At 41.9% G+C, this 24,612-nt stretch overlaps 1 protein-coding gene across 1 annotated transcript; it reads left to right on the forward strand.

The window, feature by feature from the left end:
• Positions 1-245: 245 nt before the first annotated feature.
• usp19 (ubiquitin specific peptidase 19) lies at positions 246-23,921 on the forward strand. The gene is given in 28 exon segments (XM_034591345.1): positions 246-577; positions 1,579-1,967; positions 8,271-8,399; positions 8,838-8,974; positions 9,197-9,772; positions 10,853-11,231; positions 11,468-11,624; positions 11,748-11,819; positions 12,823-12,938; positions 14,404-14,633; positions 14,805-14,997; positions 15,399-15,532; positions 15,762-15,920; positions 16,036-16,146; positions 16,235-16,291; positions 16,293-16,346; positions 16,467-16,568; positions 16,662-16,802; positions 16,902-17,020; positions 17,119-17,262; positions 17,829-18,220; positions 18,322-18,432; positions 18,692-18,908; positions 19,050-19,202; positions 19,362-19,528; positions 19,637-19,812; positions 21,327-21,470; positions 21,472-23,921. Coding segments are annotated over 27 exon segments (4,731 nt in total). The 5' UTR covers positions 246-577; positions 1,579-1,741; the 3' UTR covers positions 21,607-23,921.
• Positions 23,922-24,612: the final 691 nt, after the last annotated feature.

The following is a 24,612-nucleotide window of genomic DNA, read 5'->3' on the forward strand; positions in this document are numbered from 1 at the left end:
AGCTGAATATGAAATAGAACAAAATGAACATGGAAGATTCAGGGACCCAGAGGATTGGACCTCTTCTTTGTTGTCTTCATGTTAGCAAACGAGATAATTATGAACTGAAGAAAGTGTGTGTGTGTGTGGGTGAGAGAGAGAGAGAGAGAGAGAGAGAGAGAGAGAGAGAGAGAGAGAGAGAGAGAGAGCGAGAGAGAGATGTGGGCGGGTTGAAGACGGAGCAACACATCACGTGAACGCGCAGGCCAGGAAGTAGTCTATGAGTGCACTCAGTCCAGGTTCGGCCGGACGGTGTTTTTGTTTAAAGTAGGTCTCTTCCTCTAAGGCCGGATGGCAGCTACACACTGAACTGTTTTCTGTCTGTTGTCATTCGTTTGAATTTCATCATGGAAGTAGTTTAAAGTTTCCAGAAATGGGTCCTGGATAAAGGAAGAATATTCCAGAAACGCCGTGGACTACGGGGTTTCGATTCCGGGGAAGGAGCGCAGCGGCCCGCGGCCGTGAAGGAGCTTAGCAACCGGTAGGATTCGCCGGCCATTGTGTGTCAGGAACGGATTTCTCACCGTACTGAAGCCCCGTAAGTCTCCGGCTTCGATGCCGGGATTGATTTGTGTGTTTTGTGTGTTAAAGATGAACCACATTAACCCGTTTCGTGTCAGCTAGCGTTAGCATGTATGTGGCTAATGACATTAGGTGCTTCGAAGACAGGAGGAGCGTTAGATTTTAAGACCCGTCCTGCTGGGACACAGATGAATGTAGTGGGCGAAATGATAAACTGAAGCCAGACTACAGACAGTCTGTAGTAATAACGTGGCTGGTTATTTCCAGTCAGCAACCACAATACATTTAGAATAAACACAGTGTGTTAGGTGATTTAAACTCTAATGTATCTCCCACCCACCGTATTGTCCCACACTTCCCGCTGTAGAACAGGCATATTAAATGAGTATTTGCTGATTCCAGTAAATGGGGTGACAACTTAATCATCGGTCATTTACCAAATCTTTATTTGCTCTATATACCGGCAAATATATGGTTCATATTGACAGACGCATGACAGCCGCCGACACGTGTGTCCTAAAATAAACGAACCTCTGCAGTCGGCGGGCTAACATGCCGCTACCATGCTAACATCTCCGGGGAGGGGACGCGACATTGTTAAGCGTGTTATAGCTACTTAAATAAACACTGTCCGTGGTTTAGTCACTCTCAGGCGCTGAATGCCAAATAAAATGGCTGATTTAGCTGTTGTCCTTTGTTTGTCATTTGTCAAGCTAGCAACTCGTAGTTGCTATGCTAAGGAAACGAGGCAAGGCTTCGCCTCCGTCTAGTTCGGCTAACATTATGTGCAACTTTATGCGTCTAGTTTCGTTTTCTATTATGATTTTGACTGTGGTTAGTTTGAGCAGTGAGTCGCCCTACTTTGATCCATGGCCATGCTTGCGTACCGTGTTTACATGCAACAGACCTAGCAGAGGCAAGTTGCAATGATCACCTGGGTAGTTTCACATTACAAACAAGGATACAGATCACCAGCAGTTTGTCCTCATGATTGTCTCTCTGTCTAAACTGCTGTAGGCCCCCACCCCCGTAGCCTTCCTGATTCTGTTCTGGGAGAGTTCAGACCAGTATCATCGCCAAGATAGCCGGGCCAGGCAGGAAGAGGCACACCTCAGATCCAGACCCCAGCAGCGATAGTGATTCCGGCGACGGGCGGCCTGCTAGTGCCAAGTGCCTGAAGATGGCCAGCAGCGGTGGGACCGGCATGGCTGGTTCCGAGACAGCGGGCCGTCGCGGTGGGGCTCAGCAGAGAGGAGGCAGCGGCCGGGACGGCTGCTCGGACCTGTCCTCTAGTACCAGTAAGAAAAAGCAGAAGGACAGAGCCAACCAGGAGAGCAGAGAGGCCAAGAGGGCAGCTGCAGCCGCTGCAGCAGTAGTAGATGGGGTCATTGCAGAAGTCAAGAAAGGTAGGTACAGCTAAACATATTGTGCACTGAATAAAATGTGTGTTATTGTTTGCAGATTATTTGTCAGGTTAACATTCTCCTTTTTTTTTTTTACTGAAGTTGAGCAGTGTTTCCCATTAATGATCAAGACTATGACACCATATTCTTATTTGTCCCACCACAGTTTTGTAATGAGCCAAAAATGTATTTCACACTTCTTATAACATACAAGATCTCTATTAGGGGTGCATGATATATCGAAAATCAATCATCGTGTATCAATGCGCGCGATATACATATAGCAAAAACTGCAATAAATGATGTTCCATGTGCCATCCATTCACACTCTGCATGTCAATATTTTTTGGATCAGATGGAGCCCTGCTGCCATAGATGATAAATAGAAGACATTCAGACCATTTACAGGTTTTTCCGTCAATGAATCATTGTTGGAACAAGAGAATATGAAAAGAATGGCGATAGAACAGAGAATTATGAGGCGGCTCCTTCAAATCTCGTGCCGCCTCAGACTCTGGAGACTTCTAGTGATCACATTTGTCCTGGATCAGATTCATCACTATGTGCGGTTGATTATATAAAAGAAATGTGTAGCTTATTTATGATCATAGAACCTGAGGGAAAAGTAACAGACACACACAGACTCCACTGCTCTCTCTCTCTCTCTGTGTGTGTTTGTGTCTTTCTCTCTCTCAGCTGACATCTCTGACTCGTTACAGTTTAAATGATGATTTGTTTGAAATGGTGCCACAAAACCTGTGAAAAAATAAGCTTTCACGGTCCAAACATGTATGAAAGATGTGGAGCTGTGCATGGCTCCCTGGTGTCTGCCCCCGGACTTGGTGGCGCTGCTGCGTCCGTAGCCAGGAACTGTTTATATATATTTATGGCAAGTCATATCATCATTGCGATATTAATCAACGTTATCGCACATCGGATGTTTCCCTAATATCGTGCAGCCCTAATCTCTAACTAATTGTTTTGCTCTGTTGCTGCATTGAATAGCTGTGTGCAGCATGTTACAGTCCATGCAGACAGTCAGACCTCATAGTTTCCACTGCAGTTGTGTGCATGCATACAAGTGGCATGCAATACAGCTCTTTCTCTCATGTGAGAACTTGTTTTTCAGTCTTTAGTCCTTGTACCTTTCACTCAGAAGCTTTTTGCGTGTGAGAGCTATGCTTGTGTCCACCCCCACAACAGCCATAGATTGAATACATTTTGTATGGTAATACTATGAACTGTCATGAGCAGTTTGTGTGAAAGTGACAGCAGGAAAGTGTATTGCATTGCCCATGTGCATGTGTGTTCTTGTATGCATGCATGATACAAAATGGTGAAAATCTCCACATTATGTTTTTATGAGTGCGTCCTTCTTTTGCTGGTAACACACAAATTTGCAGGTCAGGCAATTCACATCCAGTTGCTAGTGTTGTGTTGACATTGGAAAAGGGATGCTGATTGACAAAGAAAACATTGATGTAAACAAAGCAGGGTTAAAAAAACATTACTTTTGTAAAAAAGTTTACAAAAATGTTTATGAGGAAAATAAATGGTAACAATATGTTTGTTTGGCCTCAAGAATACATGCAATTTGTTTTGGTGAGATACACTGAATATATATGGAACTTTTGTTTGTTTATTGGAAAACTCCATAGATCGCCTTTTAAACAACATTTGGTTTTGAACAGCAGCTGCTATTACTAGTGAGCTGCTTGTAGAATAAGTAGACGTACTGCTCTAATATTCCAAGCCCTGTCTGTCTAATTATAGGTTTGTGTGGGTAGGTTTGTCATAAACTATTCCACTGATGACACATCTAATTGCCGTTTGAGATGTCGAGTCTGACAGATGTCAAATGTTGTCTACTCAACAGAAAACCATTTAGCAACTACTCTGATAATTGCATTGTTTAGATGATGTCACCTCAAATGTTACCTTCCTCCAGCTTCTTTTTGTTCTAATTTTCTGCTTTGCTGAAAAAAGTTTAGATAACTAAAACGAGAGCCCAAATGCTAACCATCATTATCAAAAAAACAAAACAAGAAAAGCTGGATAGAGAAGGCTGTTATGGGTGTGTTCGAGTTACAAAGTGCAAACCAAAATTCTGTTGTCTTTCTGATGGCCCATATTTATAATATAAATTATACACGCTGATCTGTAAATGTTTTACATAATGCCTTAAAACATTTAACACAGCGCTGGAAGAATTTAAAACCAATGCAAGATTATCAGTTTCTCTGTTTTTAATATATATAGGTATCTGTTCAAATACAATGAACATTTTTGTTCTATTTTCTCAACGACTGACATTTCCCCCAAATTCCAATTTCAGTAGACACTGTAATAAAACTGCTGCCACAGATAGAATTGCAGATTATAGACAAATATGGCGTGGTCCTAATTATTTTAGGAGCTGTATCTCTCACTTTTCTCTTTTTTTTTCCTTTTTACATGTGTGATTCGTTGCCAGTCACACTGCTCCCTGAAAGGTTTTTCATATGAGCTGACCACTTTGTACATACTGTACTACTCGGTTATTGTGGGATGTGTTTGTACGATCCAATTTTTTTTTCTTCTCTTTGGACTTAAAATGTGCATGTGTGGATGTAGAGTACAGCGTTCCTTTCTCACTGTTATCTGCTATTAAATTGCTCGTGGCTGAATATGCACGTTATCGTAGGAGGAGGAGAGTAGTCATTCATTGATGGACTTTTTTTTTCTTGTTTGAAAGCACCCCCACGCTGGCAAATAGCATGGACAGATCAGTGTTTCTTGGCTCTAACATCGACCACTAGTGGTAGAACTCAGTAAACCCTGCTCTGTGTTTAAAGATGAAGCGAGAAATTTTAATTATATTCAATGACCTCAAGAGTATTTATTATGGGTTTTAAAGGGTTGTGCATAATCCTTACAGTGTCCATCTTTGGATCTACTCTAGTAGCAAAATCTGCTGACTTCCCTGTAGGTTTTCAAATGAAAAACAACCTTACTAGCTCACCTTAATTTGTCTTGCTCAAACATCATTACAGTAATGAGATAGAAATATAAATGACTCAAACTTATAACTGAGTTTCTTCATGTGATTGATATTCCCAACACACTGGTTCATCCCTGGAGGCAGAAGTGCTGATGCACGACATATCACATTTCCCATAAGTCCTTGACCAAAGAGGTTTGTTAACAACACCATCTCATACAAGTCTAAATTGAGTGCCTGCCAATACAGTGCACCTGTAAGGTGTGTTAAAAGCAGACTTAAATTGGGGGCACTCTGTGTGGAATAAAGTGAGTAATTTGCCACTTGTGTGTTGTTTATGTAACAGTTTGTGTTTGTGTGACTACATGGAAGCAAACCTGTTTCTTTGACTGGTGTTTTGTAGCATATTTAGATCAAAAGGTAAAATTCAGCTTTAATAATAGATTTTAATGTTGATGACACTATAATGCTGACACAGCACGTGATGATTAGCCAGGAGCATCTCCAGTGTGGATACTTGACACCTTATTATCTGGCAGATCCTTCATCCTGCTGGATTTTGTGTTTTTTGAACAGCATCATAGACTAGATCACGATTACATGAGGAGACTGGGCTTTGTTTTGATTATTCTGTAATATGTGTCGCTATACGCCTTGCTTTATTGGCACTTAACTGTGTTGTGGGCTGTCCTTTTATAGAGTGAATTCTGTTTTGATGTTGGTATGGTTCCCCATGAGGTAGCTGCATTTGTGTTGCAGGTTGTCTGCTCTGTGCTGTTGTGCTATAAATCTAGTTTCAGGCCCTGATCTGGGAAACGTGTGTTTTGCATGGTCATGAGAACACCCCCTTTAAACCAATACTCGTATGTTTTTACTTTACCCTCAGAATTCTGATCTAGTATTAAACAAAGCACTCTGGTGGTTATTCCTACAGGTATGAGAAAGGTTTAAGGGATTACACGTAAGTACAGTGTACTTGTTTTATACTTATTGAGATTTGAAATATCTCACAACCGTAAACGTTCCTATGCACTTACGTGAGTTTGAAATGTAATCGATGAGGCTGGAGGCAGGCTCCCTAAGAGTTAAAAGGCTGTGGCCCTGATTCTAAAGAGGTCGTACATTCATTCAGCAGAATACCAGTCATTTGACAAAACACCTGCCCATGCCACAACAGTTCCAGATTGACATTTCTCCTCCCACAGATATCTATTTAAAACTGTATGAAACAGCACATGAAACTTTGAATTAAAGTAAATCAATGGGTAATTTCTAAATGCAGAGCTATTCAATTGTTAAATATGTTTTTTTTTAAAGGATTAGTTGACTAATTTAAACATAGTTATGTATGTTTTGTGACTGGTGTTATTTGAACAATAATTACCTCCGCCAAAGAGGTTATGTTTTCACCCCTTTGTTGGTTGGTTACTTTGTTTGTTGGAACCAAGATTACACCATTAACTACTGCACCATTAAAACGTGGTGGGAGGATGCAGTATGGGTCAGGGAACAACCCCTTACATTCTGGTGTGGATCTAGATCAGGGGCTGGATTCAGGTTCATGAACATTGTGAGATAGACCATTGCTCAACATTTTCCTTTTATTTCTCAGAATAATTTATAGATTTTGATGGGGACAGAAATCTGGCATGTTTAGGGCACTGAAATTTGGTAAAGATCCCAAACAATAATCAGATCCAGATCTATTGAATCTTAATGTGGTTTCATTAGGGGTTTGTTGGACTTTGGCAGAAGTATTAATTCTACTGAGGGCCATTCGAGTTATGTTAAGTAAGTGTTTAACATTTCTTTTTCTTTTTTATTTAATATACTGTATTTTCTTTTTAATTAATTTCTAGTGGTTATGATTATTTTGTAACTTCAGTTGCAGATAGAACTGGTGAATGTGTGAATTTTTCTTCCATAATGTGAACCTGTGCCAGCAGCTCAAAGTATTTTATTGTGTTAATAATGTTCACATCATGAATGTTTGTCATACTGAGTTGTAGTAAGTTATGAGAGTACACTGTGGTGTTACTCCCCTGGGAATACAACAGTTACCATCTGGAAGGGATTGGGTGTTGCTTGACCTTTCTGGAGTTATTAAGTCAGTGAGAGAGAAGGGCGAGAGAGGGAGCGAAGGAGTGAGGGTGGGAAAGTTGAGGCTCTTCTAGTTGTTCATGAAGACCAAATCGAAACAAGAGTGTGTGCAGGCTTCATACGTGCCGATTTTCGCCAGCAGGCCACCTATTGCTGTCGCTCTGTATTTTTTTTTATTTGTCGGGTGGTTTTATTTTATTTAAAGTTGTTGCCGCGACTTTTGAGGTCACTATGAAAAATGGTACGTTTGTTTTGTTATTCTTCTCAATTGCTGCTTTTGATTGAACCTTAAACTGTGTGTATGTCTTGGTGACATGTTTTCTGAAATAAGCCAAACATTTGCCCCATGCCAAAGTTTGAGAGGCAAAGATAATTTTAGTCCGGTCTGTGATTGCTGAGATCACCGTACTGTCTGCTTCAGTCTGTCCCTGTGTGCTCCCGGCTGACCCACTTGAGCATATGAGTGCAGTGGTATGGCCTGAATGTTTGTGCGTTTCAGTGTGTGTTGTAATTTCTAAGTGTAGAAGTTTATGTTCACCATTGGCCTTACTCAAAAGCATTTTTTTGCCTTTTTTTTTTTCTTATTCTCATTTCATAGAGTCCATGTGCTTCTGGCATTAAAATGATTTTGTAACCAGATTGTATCTAGATATAATTTAAACCTGGTCACCTTTACACCAGATGATAATTTGTGTTTCCAGTGTCCTCATTGTGATCACAAAGCTATCTGAAGATGAAGCTGTGTTATTGTGTTTGCTTGCTTTTCGATTGGTTTCATCTTCACTCCATCCATATATGTCGTGCGCAACCTAAGGATTGTGGAGAGGATTCATACATGTTTCGTCTTTGGTTTGGAACAGTCGTGTGCAATCATTTTCGCTCATGTAATTGTTCTATATGGTCTGGTCATACATTTATTCTTGTATTCATTGTGGGCAAAATGCATCACTGACTACCTCTGTAGGTGGTTTTGCTGATGGGATCACAATCAGTCCTTGATGCATCTTTGGTGCATTTATTCCACTTCTCCATTTACAATCTGATCCAAAACACATTTTAATGTCGGGTGTAATTTTTGGGGAATATTTTCCAGATGGGATTCTTTTATCTGTCCTCAAAATGTTTCTACAGTGTCATATTTATAATGAACATGGTGCATTTCGTTTTCTCAGATTCGTTCTCTGCTTTCACATTAGTGTGATTGTGTCCTCCTTTGTGTTTTTCAGATGTGTTTGTGGACTGGAAGCAGAATGTTAATGAAGTTACTGTCAGGCTGCGCTGTGGGGAGGGGGTGCAGAGGGTAGAGGACATCAACACCACTTTCACCGATACACACTGCCACGTGTGCTTCCCTGGTAAGTCATAGTAAAGCCTGTAACTAAAACAGCAATTGGAGCGAAGTTAAGAGAAGTAGGTTCAATATTATTAAGATGAAATCACAAAAGAAGAATTGGCAGTTGATGTTAAGGCCTTATTGGACTTTTAATATGTATTGAGAGATCAGATCCTCAGCTATTTTCCTTAATACATTTAGCCTTTCTCATGAATATTTCAGCAAATCACAATATATTTCATCAGTCATTAATACGATGACATTGTGGATGAGACTGTCTTAAAGTATTTACACACATGTGTTGCATCAGTTCTAAATTGGTTAACTCCCTATGCTTTACCTTAAACAAGTGTGTTAAAATCTGTCTGGCATGAATAAGTTGTCTTTTTTATCATTTATGTTGAGTTTCTGGGACCAGTCCAGCTCTAATAACATCTGAATGCATGATTTTGTCATCAAGATGGACGACAGTGGAGTTGCCAGTTGCAGGAGGAAATTGAGGCCTCGTGTAGCAGAGTCCAGTACAAGGAGAAGGGAGGTTTCCTGCATGTCATCATGCACAAGAAGATTCCCTTTCACATCTGGCCATCGCTTAAGGTGACTCCCATAAGATTGAATAATTTTTTTGTCATTGCTGTTTGTCCTGACATGAGATCATTTGTGTCCTTTTTTTTGTATAGTATTTTATAATTTCATGTTAATGTCATTTTAGTACTGACACATTAATATTCACAACTAAAGGGGGCATTCACACTGTAAACAGGATCTTCAGCTCAATGTGCCTTTGGTGAAATGAGGTTTTGCTTCTTTCTGCTTTAGTCAAACAAGAAGGAGAAGGAGGCAGCACCTACCGAGACCAAAAATGACAAGGCGCTGGAGATAATGCCTGTCGCCTTGGAGTCATCAGAGACACACAAACTGTCCTCCCCGCAGCCACAACTTCATCCCTTACCTCCCTCCTTGCCTGCACACAGCGAATCAAGACTTGGCGGTGGAAAAACTGAGCGGGGTGTCAAGCGCTGCATGAAAAACAAACCAGCGTGTGACAAGGCCACTGTGGACACTGTAGGGGTGAAATGTGAAGCCGGAGATGGCTCAGCCACCACCAACAAGCCTGTGACCATCACGAGAGGTGAGCAGCAGCCTCAGGAACCCAGTGCCAAGCGCACCATCGTACACCAACCCAAGACCACTAACGAGGCCACAGCATCTGCTGACAATGGCGCACAATCCATCAAGTCTGATGGTAAAGCTTCACACACACACCTGCCCGCTGGTCGGAGCCCACAGACACAACGCAGGGATGTAGATAACAGAGCAGAGAGACTCGGGGATGGTCAGGAGCAGAAAGCTGGAGCTGCTGTCGCGGCTCCCAGCCATACCAACAACACTCAGGTGAGAAAGCTTCCACTATATTGCATTCGTGTAAGAAGTTAAAATGTATTATTATTATTTTTTGTAGTCAAAATATGATTAAAGGGATAGTTCACCGAACAATTAAAATTCACTCACCACTATGCCGATGGAAGGCTGGGTGAAGTGTTTGAGTCAACACTTTGGGATTCTCCGGGGTAAACAGTGTTGCATCTGAAATGACCCCTTCTTCAGACGTAATAAAACAAGAGAAAAAAACCCACAACATGCCTCCATACTGCTCGTGTGGTTTCATCCAAGTGTCCGCAAGCCCCGACATTCATATTCGACTTGAAACGGCGTCCTTTACACTAGGGCTGCACAATACTAGAAAAACATGTGATATGCGATAACGTTGTTTAATATCGCAATGACGATATGACTTGCGATAAATAAACATAAACATTCCCTGGCTACGGACGCAGAGACCAAAGACAGCTCCACAGCCGGGTGAAGGTGCACAGCCTGGCTGCAGCGCCTCCAAGTCCGGGGCAGACACCAGGGAGCCATGCACAGCTCCACTATGTCCACCTATAGTGTTAATTTGGGGTCTGTTCATACATGTTTGGACCGTGAAAAGTTAGCGGCTCTGTCAGTAGTTTACTGCTCCTCTCGGTGTCTATCATTCGCACTGTGCGCCGCGCCAACCGTGTCAAGTCAAACCCACCATCTCCTCTGGCTCTACATACATTTACCAAGTTTACAAAGTCTGTTGTTTTTACCCAGTCTAAGTTTGCGCGTGTGTGTGCGCGAGAAAGGAAAGTATCGATCATTATGTGACGATCAGTGTTAATATTGTGGCCACTTTTAAGATAAGTCAGGTCTCATGGAAGAATTATCTGGTACACTCTACATGCTGTGGTCTGAGCTAGAATCATGTCATCTACTTACTTTACTTCAATGAGGGGGGAGAAGGGGAGTTGTTGAAACCCTGCCAGAGTTCACCTTTGAATCCACTGCTCTCAGATATCCAACTAATCTCCAGTACCTCTAAGGCCTGAGGGAGGGAATATTCCTCTCTGGACGATAAAAACTAAATTTCTTTCCTTGTTTTTTGTTCAGGTGGAGGAGAAACGAAACCAGTCGTCAGACAGGTCTGGAGCAACAGCACATGGCCATGAAAACCAACCAGCAGCTCCTGTCAGCACCAGTGACTGTCTAAAACCTGACTGCTTCAACAATGAAGTGGAACCAGAGGAAAAGCCAGAGAAAAGTCCTGTTGAGCAGGAATCGGAGCAGGAATCGGAGCAGGAATCGGAGCAGGAAACTCCGATCCGCCTGCAGCTCGGATCAAGAGAGACGGAACCCGTACCAACTGTTGACATGGCTGCCAAACGAGACCAGTCACCCGGTGGTGCCCAGAGGCAGGGCAGCTGTGACGGAGAGGAGAAGAGGGACCAGTCGAAGGAGGAGCCCTCGCTGGAAATTAAGCAACAGGAAGGTGTGTTGAGAAGGTTGTGATGTAGAAAGCCTTGGGGTTGGATTGTAAGTTTTTGTGTTGAAATTGTTGTGATCTTATACCGTGTTTGTGTGTGTCTGTAACTACCTTTAAATAGCTTTCAGTGGTTGGTAGAACAGCAAAATTCTTCCAAACATATGACCCTGATTTTAATCCAAGAAGGATCATCTTTACCAAAAATTATAATCCAGACACATTTTTTGTCTTTTGTTTTCCAGCCCCAGAGCCAATGGTTAACCTCCAATTGGTGAAGAGTGATTCGTATGAGAAGGGCACCGATCTGATGGTGGTTAATGTCTACATGAAGGGAATCTGCAGGGAAACAGCCAAGGTCATCTTCAGGGAACAGGACTTCACCCTCATCTTCCAGACATGGTAGTAAATGTGTTTACACATTAATAATCCACTTATTGTCCCTTTTTTTTTGTGTGCACGTTTTCATGTCATAAAACAACAACCAGTGACTAACAGATGTTCTTCTCTGTCGTCCTCTTTCAGTGATGCTAATTTTCTGCGGCTTAATTCCGACTGTGGAGCCAACACAGTTTTCAAGTGGCAAGTCAAACTCAGGTAAGAGTTGCAGTGACTGTAGCCGACATGTGGTTGTTTTGAAAATGATTTTCAAACTTAGTATTTAATTGAGCAGTGAGGAGAGATGTTTTCAGTTTAGTTGTGTGAACTGTAGATTTAAAGAAAATGGAACGCCAAAACTCTAACACACAAAATATATAATTGACTGACCTAGGATCACAGTTCACTATGTACCAATCTGTTCCTTTTATTGCAAACTTGACTCGGATGTGAGTTGACTGAGACATTAATCGTGTTTCTTGTGGAAACTTGTGAAAGTCATCAGGACCTTGATTTAGGGTCCAGCATGTAGTATTTAATGGAATATATTGACAGCAATGGTAAATAACAATAATTATGTTTTCATTACTGTACAATCACCTTAAACTAAGAATCAGTGTATTTTTTACCTTCGAATGTATAGAGGTGTGGAATTTCTTGATTCTTAGATGCATCGTGATGCGGACATGGACGACTCTGCATCGATTAATAACTAAATACATGTGATGGTCAGTTTTTGTGTGAAAAGGGACATTCATTATTTTAGCAGTGTTCCACCCCTGAATAATTATGACCACCACTGCATCAGGATCAGGACAAACACACATTAAAGGTCAGGTCGCCCTGTACCGTGTTTCTGTCGGAGTCAGCTTGATGCAGTAAAGGCTATAATCAGAGTTTGTCCTTTTAACTCTTAGGTGCAGCACACACGCCTAAACTGAATGAATGAATGTCAAATCATTGTGAAAAGCACTGACCACTGTTGTAGTCTGTTTTTTTTTTTTGATTTATTAAAAAACTAATTTTGTAAATTACAGCACAATTGTAACAACGGTAACAGTCTATAATACTTTTTAAAGCACTTTCTAAATAAAAAAGGAGTTCATATTTATCTGACTGATTTTATTAACTGATGAAAAAGCAGCCATGTGCAGTAATGTAGAAAATTGTGCATGTGATACATTGAAATGCATCGAGATTTTTCTCCATCCACATGCTTCAGGAACCTAATCCAGCCTGAGCAGTGCAGCTACTCGTTCACCCCGTCCCGGCTGGACATCACTCTGAAGAAGAGACACAGCCAGCGCTGGGGGGGTCTGGAGGCCCCTGCTCCACAAGGTCTGATGCCAGGCTTCTATTTGTCAACACTGTACAGTTTTTCATTTTTTATGTGTGGTGAAATAATACACTCTTGCAACAACATTCTTGAGCGGCTTTCAGACATGAACTGAACTCCTAAGATCCTCCGTATATTCTCTCTGCAGAGAATCTTCCACTGTGATGTACATGTGTGAAAGGCAAACTCTGGGTGAACAAAATTCTCTGTACTTAACCCGCAGGTCATTCTCCGGAAAATGGCTTCGGTCAATCTCAAACATGAAAATGAAATATGAAAAGCAACATACACTACCTTACCTACACAACTTTAAAATCATAATTTTAAAGCTAAAACATTTGCTTCAGTCAGTATCTCAATGTCAAAGAGCCACTGTTCTCCTCACACAGACAGGTGACCTCTATGCCTGACTGTCTGAACCAGAGGTTGTTCGGGTGCCATGGTATATGTTCTCCTTGTGTGTATTTGTTTACTTTGTGTGCGTTTCAGTGGCTCTCAGTGACAGGAATTTGAACTCTGTAACTTAGCCAGTAAGTAGATATGGGTGCCAGTCTGTTCTGCTAAACTTAAGTTGGTTGCAGACGCAGACCCCAAGATTACTTGAGAGCTTAGATGGGGTTCTAAATGGGATTTGATGAAGATATTTCTTCTTTTAACTGTTTATGTTAGCGGTCCATAATGCAACATTATTCAGATGAGCTAAACTTTCAAAAACATAAAAATGTGCACAAGAAAATCTTATAATTCAAAGTACAGAGAGAATTCCAGTGATAAAAAGATATTGAATGTATATTTACTTGAACATTTAGTACCAAATTACATTTCTAATCAGGGAACCTTCAAGGTAATTATTTGCAAGTAACTGATCTACTAAGTGCCAGTTAAGCCAATCGTTACACAAGTGTCTTTCAGACAGATGCAGTTTTCATTTTCCCCTCCAGCGTCCATGTACTTTAAATAGCAAATTTACGTTCTCTCATTGCAGCACCCATGGGTGTTTTTGTCTTAAAATGAGCAGTGGTCAAGTACATTGTTGACGCACTGTAATCTTGGGACAGATAAAAGGGATTGTGCTTCCCACCAACACAGACCTGGTCTGAAGTCAGTGGCATAGTATTTCACTCTTATTTTACGGTACATTGTCAAGACACTGATACGTGTACAAAGACACACAAATTCCTGCTTGGACACAAAGGGGATACGGTTTCCTCTGCAGAGAAGAATTCATTTATTTCCTGTGAAATCAGCCTCTCTAATATCAATCTGCCAAGTGCACCTGGCTGTTAAAGGAAACGGGTGATGTTACACTAATCAGCTTATTGGTTAGCAAACATTTTGTCTGCTGTTAACCTAGCAAAGTGGACTATGGAAACGGCCTCAATGCACTTGCACTATGAGCGTAGATTGTTAAAATTTCCCTGTTGGTATTCTTCTCCTAACTACAAGCTCCATTCTCCTTTGTTGAAGGTGCAGTGGGTGGCGCCAAAGTTGCTGTGCCCTCCAGCCCGGCCTGCATGGACAAAAGCCAGCCAGGCAGCAGCCAGCACAGCCTCCCAACCAAGGAGGAGCCGCCGAGGGTCGGGGAGGAGAAACCCAAGGCCTCGTCCAGAATGGAGGATGGTGGTCTGGATACCGTGGCTCCTCGCACAGTCTCTGAGCATGTTGCTATTACCAAGCCAGAGCCCACGGTTACTACGGTGAGTCACAATATAAATAATCGCCCAAACCAAACGGGTAATGAAGATGACGAAATGTGGCAAAGGAAAACACTACAGATTTTCCCAACTTTTTTTGGTCTTGTTAGTATGGTTACTTGTTATCATTATCTAATTGGAAGAATGGGTGTGTCTTTATATTTCCTGTCTCAGCCCAAGCCTACCTGCATGGTGCAGCCTATGACACATGCACCTCCTGCTAGCAATGAGCGGCATGAGGAAGAGGAGGAGAAGAAGGTGTGCCTGCCTGGTTTTACAGGACTGGTCAACCTTGGCAACACCTGCTTCATGAACAGTGTTATCCAATCCCTGTCCAACACCAGAGAACTCAGGGATTACTTCCATGGTAACTGCTCTATTTGACTATGACCCGAAAAAGGTTATTATTGGTAATTCTTTTGCCATTCTGTAATAAGTCAATCTCCTGTTGACCAAACACAATATTTATTGTATCTGCCAAAAAGACACCCTTTTATTTTATCAGAAATTTAACATTTGATATTGTTGTGCCACATTGATTCTGTCAGTTACTTATACTTTTATTTACAAAAATCAGCTACAGTTTCTGCAATTTAAGCATTTAAAGCATTGAGATAAAAGCTTAAAAATCTTAATATATTTCCACATGAAGTAATTTGAAATGTTACTATGATGATTTTTCATGCGTCACTGTTCATCAGTGTCTATGGCCCTTGGGTTGCTGTCTGGTTCTGTTGGGTTATGCCTGTGTTTTCTGTGCCCCTGCAGATCGAGCATTTGAAGCAGAAATCAACTGCAGTAATCCGCTGGGAACAGGAGGCAGGCTAGCCATTGGCTTTGCAGTGCTGCTCAGGGCCCTTTGGAAAGGAACACACCATGCCTTCCAACCCTCAAAGCTCAAGGTACACAAGGACCACCTTGAGGTTTAGTATATATGAAATACATTTAAAATATATCTCCTTTTCTGACTAAGAACTGATTGATTTCAAAGAGTTACAACACATCTGATTTTGACTGCATGGATCACATTTTCAACATTTACTTTTCCCTCACAGGAAACATTCATTCCGAACATAGCAAGCCAGTTTGATCAGTGTTTTCATTTCCCCTTTCATTTCTCGGTGTTTGCAGGCGATTGTTGCCAGCAAAGCCAGTCAGTTTACGGGTTACGCCCAGCACGATGCTCAGGAGTTCATGGCTTTCTTGCTGGATGGGCTCCACGAGGACTTGAACCGCATCCAGAATAAGCCATATACAGAGACGGTCGACTCTGACGGACGTCTGGACGAAGTACGTGTAGGTTCTCACCTGCATTCTCAAATGCAATATTGTTGTTGATAAATGTGTTCATGTCAGTTATATTTGACACAATCCTTTACTCAAGGTATTTTGTGTGTTGGTGCAGGTGGTGGCAGAAGAGGCATGGCAGAGGCACAAGATGAGGAACGACTCCTTTATAGTTGATCTTTTCCAAGGCCAGTTCAAATCCAAGCTGGTTTGCCCCACATGCTCCAAGGTAAAACATTGCCACACAATGCTCTTGATTTAGTTTTTGCCTTGTTACGATGACTAACCTGACTGCCCTTTACATTTCTCTTGTTTAGGTGTCAATCACCTTTGACCCTTCCTCCTACCTCCCAGTCCCATTGCCGCAGAAACAAAAAGGTGCTGTCCGTTTTCTACTTTGCTAAGGAACCACATAAAAAACCTATCAAGGTAAGATAAAAAATAACTTTTTTCTAGTCTTTGCTTAAGAATATAATTTAAAAAGGAAACATCAACAAATCTTACGTGTGATGCAGGTTTTTAATTAACCTTTTGTATATGTGTGTGTAGTTTTTGGTTAGTGTGAGCAAGGAGAACTCCAGCACTTTTGAAGTCCTGGAATCCATTTCCAGGAGCGTGAGGGTCAAACCAGAGAACCTGAGATTGGCAGAGGTGAGATATTTAACTATATTCATTTTCAGTGGATTAACCTCGCCGACAGAAATGTTCATGATTGGACTGAAAATTGGACCCCACTCCTCTCAGGTTGGGAAGAACCGCTTCCACCGCATGTTCCTGCCATCCCATTCCCTGGACACGGTGTCCTCTTCTGACATGCTGTTCTGCTTTGAGGTGCTATCCAAAGAGCTGGCCAAAGAGAGAGTGGTTTTGCTCAGAGTACAACAGGTAATAAGAAAACACATTGTCACTGTACCTTCAACAGCACATTAAAATACATCAGAGCTTGCCGATATTGAAAGGGCTTTCATTTCCCTCTGTTTGCAGAAACTCCAGGTCCCTAATATCCCCATCTCAAAGTGTGCTGCCTGCCTGAAGCCTCCAGTGTCTGAGGAGGACAAACTGAAGCGGTGCACTCGCTGCTATCGTGTGGGCTACTGCAATCAGTGAGTCCTCCCTGAAAATGTCACCTCTGGCTTGCTCAAGATATACACCACAAGGAATATATCACTTTGTTTTAAATTAAATCCATTCCTCCTCCCAGAGTATGTCAGAGGACCCACTGGCCCAATCACAAGGGTCTCTGTCGACCCAACACGGAGCATGTGGGCCTGCCCTTCCTGGCCAGCGTGCCAGAGTCTCGGCTCTCCTATGCCCGCCTCACTCAGCTTCTAGAGGGCTACTCCAGGTACGTGGTCTAAATTACGGTTCGCTGTGCTTACATCATGTAAAATGGCACATATGTAGTTGTTAGGAGGGCTTGGTAAGATATTTGCTATGACTTAACCTTTATACAGCCCATTTTAGTCATGAGCTTTATTGCATAAATGTTATGGTAGTTGTCTGAAATTGTTATATAAGCAATTTTACAAGTTTCTAGACCTACAAATATTCCTTTAATGTTTTCTGTTAGACACAAGTCTGAGTAGGCTGTCAGCTCATGGTGTAATGCTGGTCTTGTTTGCCTTTTTAAAAGCACCTTAATAACTAAACTGTCAGTAATCATCTCTTAAGTACAAGATATTTGTGGAATAAACACTTAAACTCCCGCCAGTTTTACTTTGTGACTACATTTCTCTCATGTCAGATTAGTATGTAAAACAAATTTCCCCTCAAAAGATGTACAGAAATAAACCTTGTAACCAGACATGCACACTACAAAACTGCAGATATACAGAATGTGCAAGTCCCAGCTCAATGTATGTTATTCAATTACTGCATTACCGTGTTGTGGTTGTGGTTCTCTCTGGGCAGATTTTCCGTCAACGTGTTTCAGCCTCCTTTCCAGTCAGGCAGGACATCCCCTGAGTCATCCCAGTGCAGAGCAGACCTCCCCCCAATGCCAGCGGCCTCATCTGATGGTGTTGGGTCTGGGGATGAAGCCATGGGTGGGAGCAGTCCTGTAGGAGCAGGTGACGTGGAGCTGGAGAGCCCCTCTCTGCTGCCTGAATCCCAGGCAGAGTTCGGCCTTGCCTCAGCCCCCCACTCTGTGGAGGCAGAGTCCCTCTCGTCCTCCCAGACCTCTCTCTCCACCACGCGAACCTCAGATTCAGGATTCTCTGAGCCAGTCACTACAACTTCCTGCTGCTCTCTGGACCCTCATGCTGAAAAAGAGACGTCGTGTGAGAAGGCCGTGCGGCCAGAAGGTGAGAATTCAACATACAGATACTCCAGTGTTACTGTTATTTTGTATATTTTTCAGTTTTTTTTTGCATCAGCTTAAAGCTTTTCTTCTCACTTTTTGCAGCTGCAGTAACGGGGTACCAGCAACCAAGTGAGACAGCATCAGGTCATGCCAGTCAGTTCTACATCTCTCTGCTGGACTCTAACAACAAAGAACAGAGGCTGGATGAGAAAGGTACAAACACAATCCTCTTCAGTATTTTCTATATTAGTGAATTTTCCAAAATTGCATGTTGGACTGTAATGCTCACGTGTCATGTTGAGACAGTCAGAGAGGTGTTGATTTACTGTAGTGAGGCTCAAGATGCAGCAGGGAGCTTTTCATATCCCCATCTTTGCGTGGGATATGAGCTGTTTTTGCTGCGTCGACTCCTGCTCCTAGACATGAAATCCAACACAACAGCATTATTTTCTCCTCCTCCCCCCCTCTGCAGAGGACTTGCTCGCTGACCTCCCTGAAGACGTGACCTTGGAGCTGGTATGGAAAAACAACGAACGCCTGAAGGAGTACGTGCTGGTGAGCTCTAAGGAGCTGGACTACGAGGAGGATCCCGGCTCTCTGAGTGAGACAGCGAGAGCTGGACACTTCACCCTGGAGCAGTGCCTTAACCTCTTTACCAAGCCTGAGGTGCTGGCACCAGAGGAGGCATGGTAGGGGTCTTTATTTGTTTTTAAAAAAATGTTTTAAATATTCGGCTGTCTCTGTCAGTCTGTTATCCATCTTGTTTCCTACTGTCTAAGGTCACATTGTTGTAGTTGCATATTTAAACTATTAAAAACTGTGTTTTTAAGGTACTGTCCAAATGCCAGCAGCACCGATGAGGCCTCCAAACAGCTGCTGCTGTGGCGTCTGCCCAACGTTCTGATCATCCAGCTCAAACGCTTCTCCTTCAGGAGCTTCATCTGGAGGGATAAGATCAATGACATGGTGGACTTCCCCGTCAGGTATACACACACTAAAAAATTAACTGGACACATCAACCACTTACTCATTGAAATCTTTCTAAACAAAATCATCTCAATTTAGTTGATTTTTGATGTAAAAACCTGTAAATACCTGCTGAACTTTAATCATTGTGTTCACATGTTGTTCTTGTCCTGTAGGAATCTGGACCTGAGTAAGTTCTGTATAGGGCAGAAGGATGAGATGCAACAACCTCCTATCTATGACTTATATGCAGTCATCAACCACTACGGTGGAATGATAGGTGGCCACTACACAGCCTACGCTCGCCTGCCAAGCGACAAGAACAGCCAGCGCAGTGATGTTGGTGAGTGGGCAGTCAACTAAGTTTAACCCCTTATTTATTCATTTGATGCAAGCGTTCCATCATCCTTCCTCTTTCACTTATTCTTCTCTACCCATCCTTTTCCCAAAGGCTGGCGTCTGTTCGATGACAGCACTGTGACAATGGTGGAGGAGAGTCAGGTGGTGACACGCTACGCCTACGTCCTGTTCTACCGGCGACGCAACTCCCCTGTGGAGAGGCCACCACGCTTCCACCGGCCCGTTGGCGCCGAGTCGCCCTCCGCTGCAGGAGCTACTGCCAGCCAGGTGAGGGCGCCACATTGGCAAGAGACTGAGGGCCTGTGTCTGTCAAAGGGTTTTACAGATTAATTTCTGCAGCCAAGATTTAGATTCTCTTCAAAGGTGTAATGTCCTTTATTAAACTTAAAGAAAGAAGTTGATTCTGGTAATTTTTTATTACAGCATCACACACACACACACACACACACACACACACACACACACACACACACACACACACACACACACACACACACACACACACACACACACACACACACAGTGATGTTCAAAAGACTTAGACACCCTATAATACATCTTGTATTTGACAAAACATTCCTGCTGATCAAAACTCAATTGAACAGATTGATAAGAGCAACGCTATCTCTTTGAGACTGTTGTGTGCTGTGGTGCAGTGTAGTCTAGGGTTGAATAAAAGGTGTAAAATGGGCTGAAGTGTTTTTGAAAATATCCTTACTTCAGCATCACAGTCAATTCAGTAAATTCACCTAAAACAGGACAATGTGTTTGCTGACTCCTATAATATACATCCTATATTATCGATGGTGTCACATGATTGTTCTACATAAAGTGGAATTTAGATTGTTTCAAAATGATTTTAGACAGTTTAACCAGGCTTTGAGATTTCGAACAAGATGAAGAATATATTTGAATACAACAGAAACGTGTTCAAATCCACGTTATAATGGAACTAATTCAAATTGTCAAATGTGTCTCCTGCTGTTCAGGCATTAACAGTATTTGGCAGGTTGTAACAGAGAAGCCAGTGAGTTGTGAACCAATGCCTCTTTCTAATTGGTCTTGACAAGCATCCCCACCCCATCCCAGTGGGTTCATAATGAAGAGATCCATCACTCGGATTGTCTGTTAATCTCAGCTCAGTAGAGCTCAGTTGTCAGGCAGCATTAGCATCATGTGACGTCTTGCTTTTCAGTGGTGTGTACTGATGAAACTGCTTTTACTGTTGATGTCCACACTTTCTTCTCTCTACACAAATGGAAGAACTGCTGCGTTAGTTTTTATTACATAGGTTGTTTGGTTCCACCTTGTGATCCTGTGGGATAAAAGAGAAGAGTGGTTGTTGAAACACAAAGTTCTTCATACAGCTCAGCCAATAATAATTCAAACGTTTATTTTGTATATCCAGGTTGTAGGGATTGTGTCAACAGTCAACAATAAACCATACAAATTTGTTCTCACGCACCATGTTGGTTTGTGTACTGGACTTTGAGAGCACAGTTGAGATTGTATGGTACTTTGGATTACTCAAATGTGTTTTTCTTGAAAATGATCTTTCTCTTAAAATCATGTGACTTTCCTCCACCTGATTTCTGGAAGATGAGCCTTCAGACAGCCTCATGTCCTTAATCTATCAATTCAGAAGCCATGTCAGATTCCTGTAATCGACACATTTGATTGGAGACTGTGATAGATCAGGTGATCGTTTCTTATTATAATCATAGTATGTGTTAGACCACAACTTATTCCCAGAAGCTGACACCGGTTTCCGCCAATCGCAGGCCTCTCTGATATGGCGGGAACTGGAGCAGGAAGAGGAGGGGCTTGACGAAGGCCCTCGCAGACTGTTCCGCTCTGCGCTGTGGAGGCCGCAAAAGTCAAGGAACAGGGAGGAGGAAGACAAAGATAGAACAGAGGGAGCCGGTACGACGGCACCGTGGGCAGAGGATGTCGGAGTTTCCCGACGATGACTGTGTGCGATATTTTGTTCTGGGCACGCTGACTGCAGTGCTGGCTCTGTTAGTCAATCTGCTCTACCCTCTTCTTTACAAAGCCAACTGAACCAGATGTGAATGTGAGGTTAGATGTAAACTGAAAAGGAGGAAGTTAAAGCCAACAGCAAATAAAGTGGTTCTTCAATCTATCCAATACTGCAACTCAACCCTTTAAAAAACGTTACCACTACTTCACACATTAACAGACATTGAGGACCTGTGTAGAGTATAGTCTGAAGAAACTCCTGTAGTTAAAGCTGCAGTAGTGTTATTCTGTCAGCGCATCTGGTACATTGATAGTAAACTACTGTGCCTCCATGCGCACATCACATTTTCAACAATAGTTAATAAACAATCAGCTCATCTAAAAGGAACTTTATTTTGAATCTGTTCTTAATTAACTTGGGGAAAAAAATAGAAAAAAACTGAATAGAGAATGCGGTTGAAAACTCAGGAAAATGTTACTAAGTAGGTAATTTAAGTTTTGATTCTTATTGTTTGTAGTTGCTAAGCTCTGTAATTGTATAGTTATGTGTAAAATACTTATTAGCTGAGCGTTATCACATAAAAATTTCCTGTGCAATAGTAAAGTTGCTCTTGAAAGCGACACATGCAGCCACTATTAAAGGCATTTTGTTTGTATTGCACAACACTGCAGAGGATTGTGGGTGATTGTGAGACGGAAAAATGGATTATGTCAGAATTATCTTCTGTCTTTTTAAAGATGCTGTATCATGAAGCAAAGTGTACCTTTCTAAATTATTTGTGTGACAAATTGTCCCAATTTTTCAAGTTTATTTTTCAGCCTAAAATTAGTTGTTAATGTCCAGACATCATGTTATGAATAACCCGTTTCACCAATTTCTAATGTTTGACTTAGATTGCTCTGTGTTTTTTGTTTTTTATTGAAAAAACTGTTAGAATCTGTTCTTAGTGGCTTTTATTTCGCTATTTCAAGTAATAGGTAGGTGAGGATTTTAAAGTTCTCGTGATGAATGTGGTTTACATGACGATGCAGTTTGTTCACAGCCAAGAAACGAGGAGCTACCGTCCACTTCTGAATGTAACCTTTTTACTATATGTTGCTTTGTTTTGAGTGGGAAGCTTCATAGGTTTTGATTATAGACATAGTTATACCTGTCACTTAAGCTGCTTTCAGACATGCACTGAACTGAATGATTTTGTGACATTCTCCAGAATGTATGTGAGAATGCAAATTTCCGAGTGAGAGGCGCCGGACTTTCTCCAGAGTTTTTCCTGCCAGCCCCTAATAAAGACTCTGGATAATAAGCCGATTTGTGAACACAGCAGAAAAACCACCTCAGGATTCACCACGAGTGAGTGGGTGTGTTGATGATGTTTCCAACATGCGACTGACAGACCAATGAATAAAAACAAATATCTCAGGGTGGAAAATAGGTGACATACACATAGAAGGGTTAGGGTTTTTGGTGATAAGAGCTGGAGCACTCCCCTAAATGCTCCGGAGACAACTGTTGTTTTTAAACGTGTCTTAGCAGAGAATCTCCTGCTGTATTGTTAACGTGTGAAATACAAACTGGAGAAAGTCCACACCCAATTATACGGAGTTCATGTCTGAAAACGGCTTTACAAACTATGTTAGTACTGTCTTTTTGAAATACTGTGTGATTGTTAACGGCTTTTGTTTTAATTTGCAAACCCCAAAAGATGTTCCTTATTTACAACATACGGCAGCCTAAGATTGTACAGGGATTTTTTTCATAATGTTTTACACTTGCTTAAACTCCAAACTGTCCATGATTGATGTCTTTTCTCTGCAGTCATTGCGAGTGAGTATTTAGGTCTCAGGGAAATCTCAGCTCACTTTTGGTATCTACACCTTGTAGAGCTACCTGTGTTTGCCTTAAATGCTCAGCATAGCACCGTCTGACTTTGTATACTTGACTTGGATATATGCAAGACTGAGGTCCATCTTAGGCATGTGCTTAATATACACTACTGTGGTGATAAACCTGAACGTATGAGTTATCCCAGTATGAAACAGAGAAGAACAGATCTACTAGTCATCCTAGATTTTAGGAGCTCCTAGAACATCTGTCTTTTTGTTTGTGATTTCAATGGACCTGTCTAAAGGATAAAACTATGTATTTATATTCATATAGTCTGCTGTATGATGTTAATGCAACGAAAAAAATATTTTATGAGGAAATAATCTTGATCTGTCTATAATATACTTTTAAATGGATAGGTTGTTGATAAAATCATTGCGAGTACTGTATTTAAAAGAAAATTGTAACCCACCTAATTTCCCTGCAATAATGTATCTGATACCTCATCTAAATGCTGCTTTCGAATACATAAAGCATTGTGCTCCTTTTGGAAATAAAATCTCCATCTATTTATAGTCTTCATGTACATTATTTCAGTCCTGTTAACGACCTCAGTGTTTTCACTGAGCAAGATAAAAGCTCTCGGAACACTAAACCAGCTTGATTTATTGTTAACACTGGTTTATTTTATAGGCTTCTGGTCAGTCACTGTTTGGGACTGACCTGGATCCCGAAGGACCCCCCATGCTGAACCCAGATGTTCCCTCTGACCTCTTCGGCCACTCCGGAGAGTGTACGGCGCCATCCTACAGCAACATGGAGGAGGTGGACTAGTCGAGATATGGACGGATGGAACGTGCAGATAAGGGCTGGTGATCCAGGGAGGTGGAAACTGCTCCTCAGCTGCAGACACATCAGTGCTCATTTCTTGACACAGGCGTCTGAAGCGGCCGTAACAATGAAGGTGAAGATCTAGAGGTGACCTTCGAGGACTTGGCGGCTTGTTAAAGAACTTCAGATACACACATAGATGTGTACTCAGCACTAACTAGACACATCATTGATATAATCACATTAATATAGTTGCACATTGATAAAGACTTGCCAAGCTGTGTATGTATTTCTATTAATTCAGTGCATATAGTGACTCACAGACGGAAGCTAACGTGTATAATCTCAGCTCCTGTAAGCTGCTGCTACAGGAGCTGATCCTCAACCACCTAACAGAGTTGAGTGGAGCCTGCCAGACTTCCACGCATCAG

The sequence above is a fragment of the Hippoglossus hippoglossus genome, chromosome 7 (assembly GCF_009819705.1).
Source record: "Hippoglossus hippoglossus isolate fHipHip1 chromosome 7, fHipHip1.pri, whole genome shotgun sequence".
NCBI classification, from domain to species: Eukaryota; Metazoa; Chordata; class Actinopteri; order Pleuronectiformes; family Pleuronectidae; genus Hippoglossus; species Hippoglossus hippoglossus.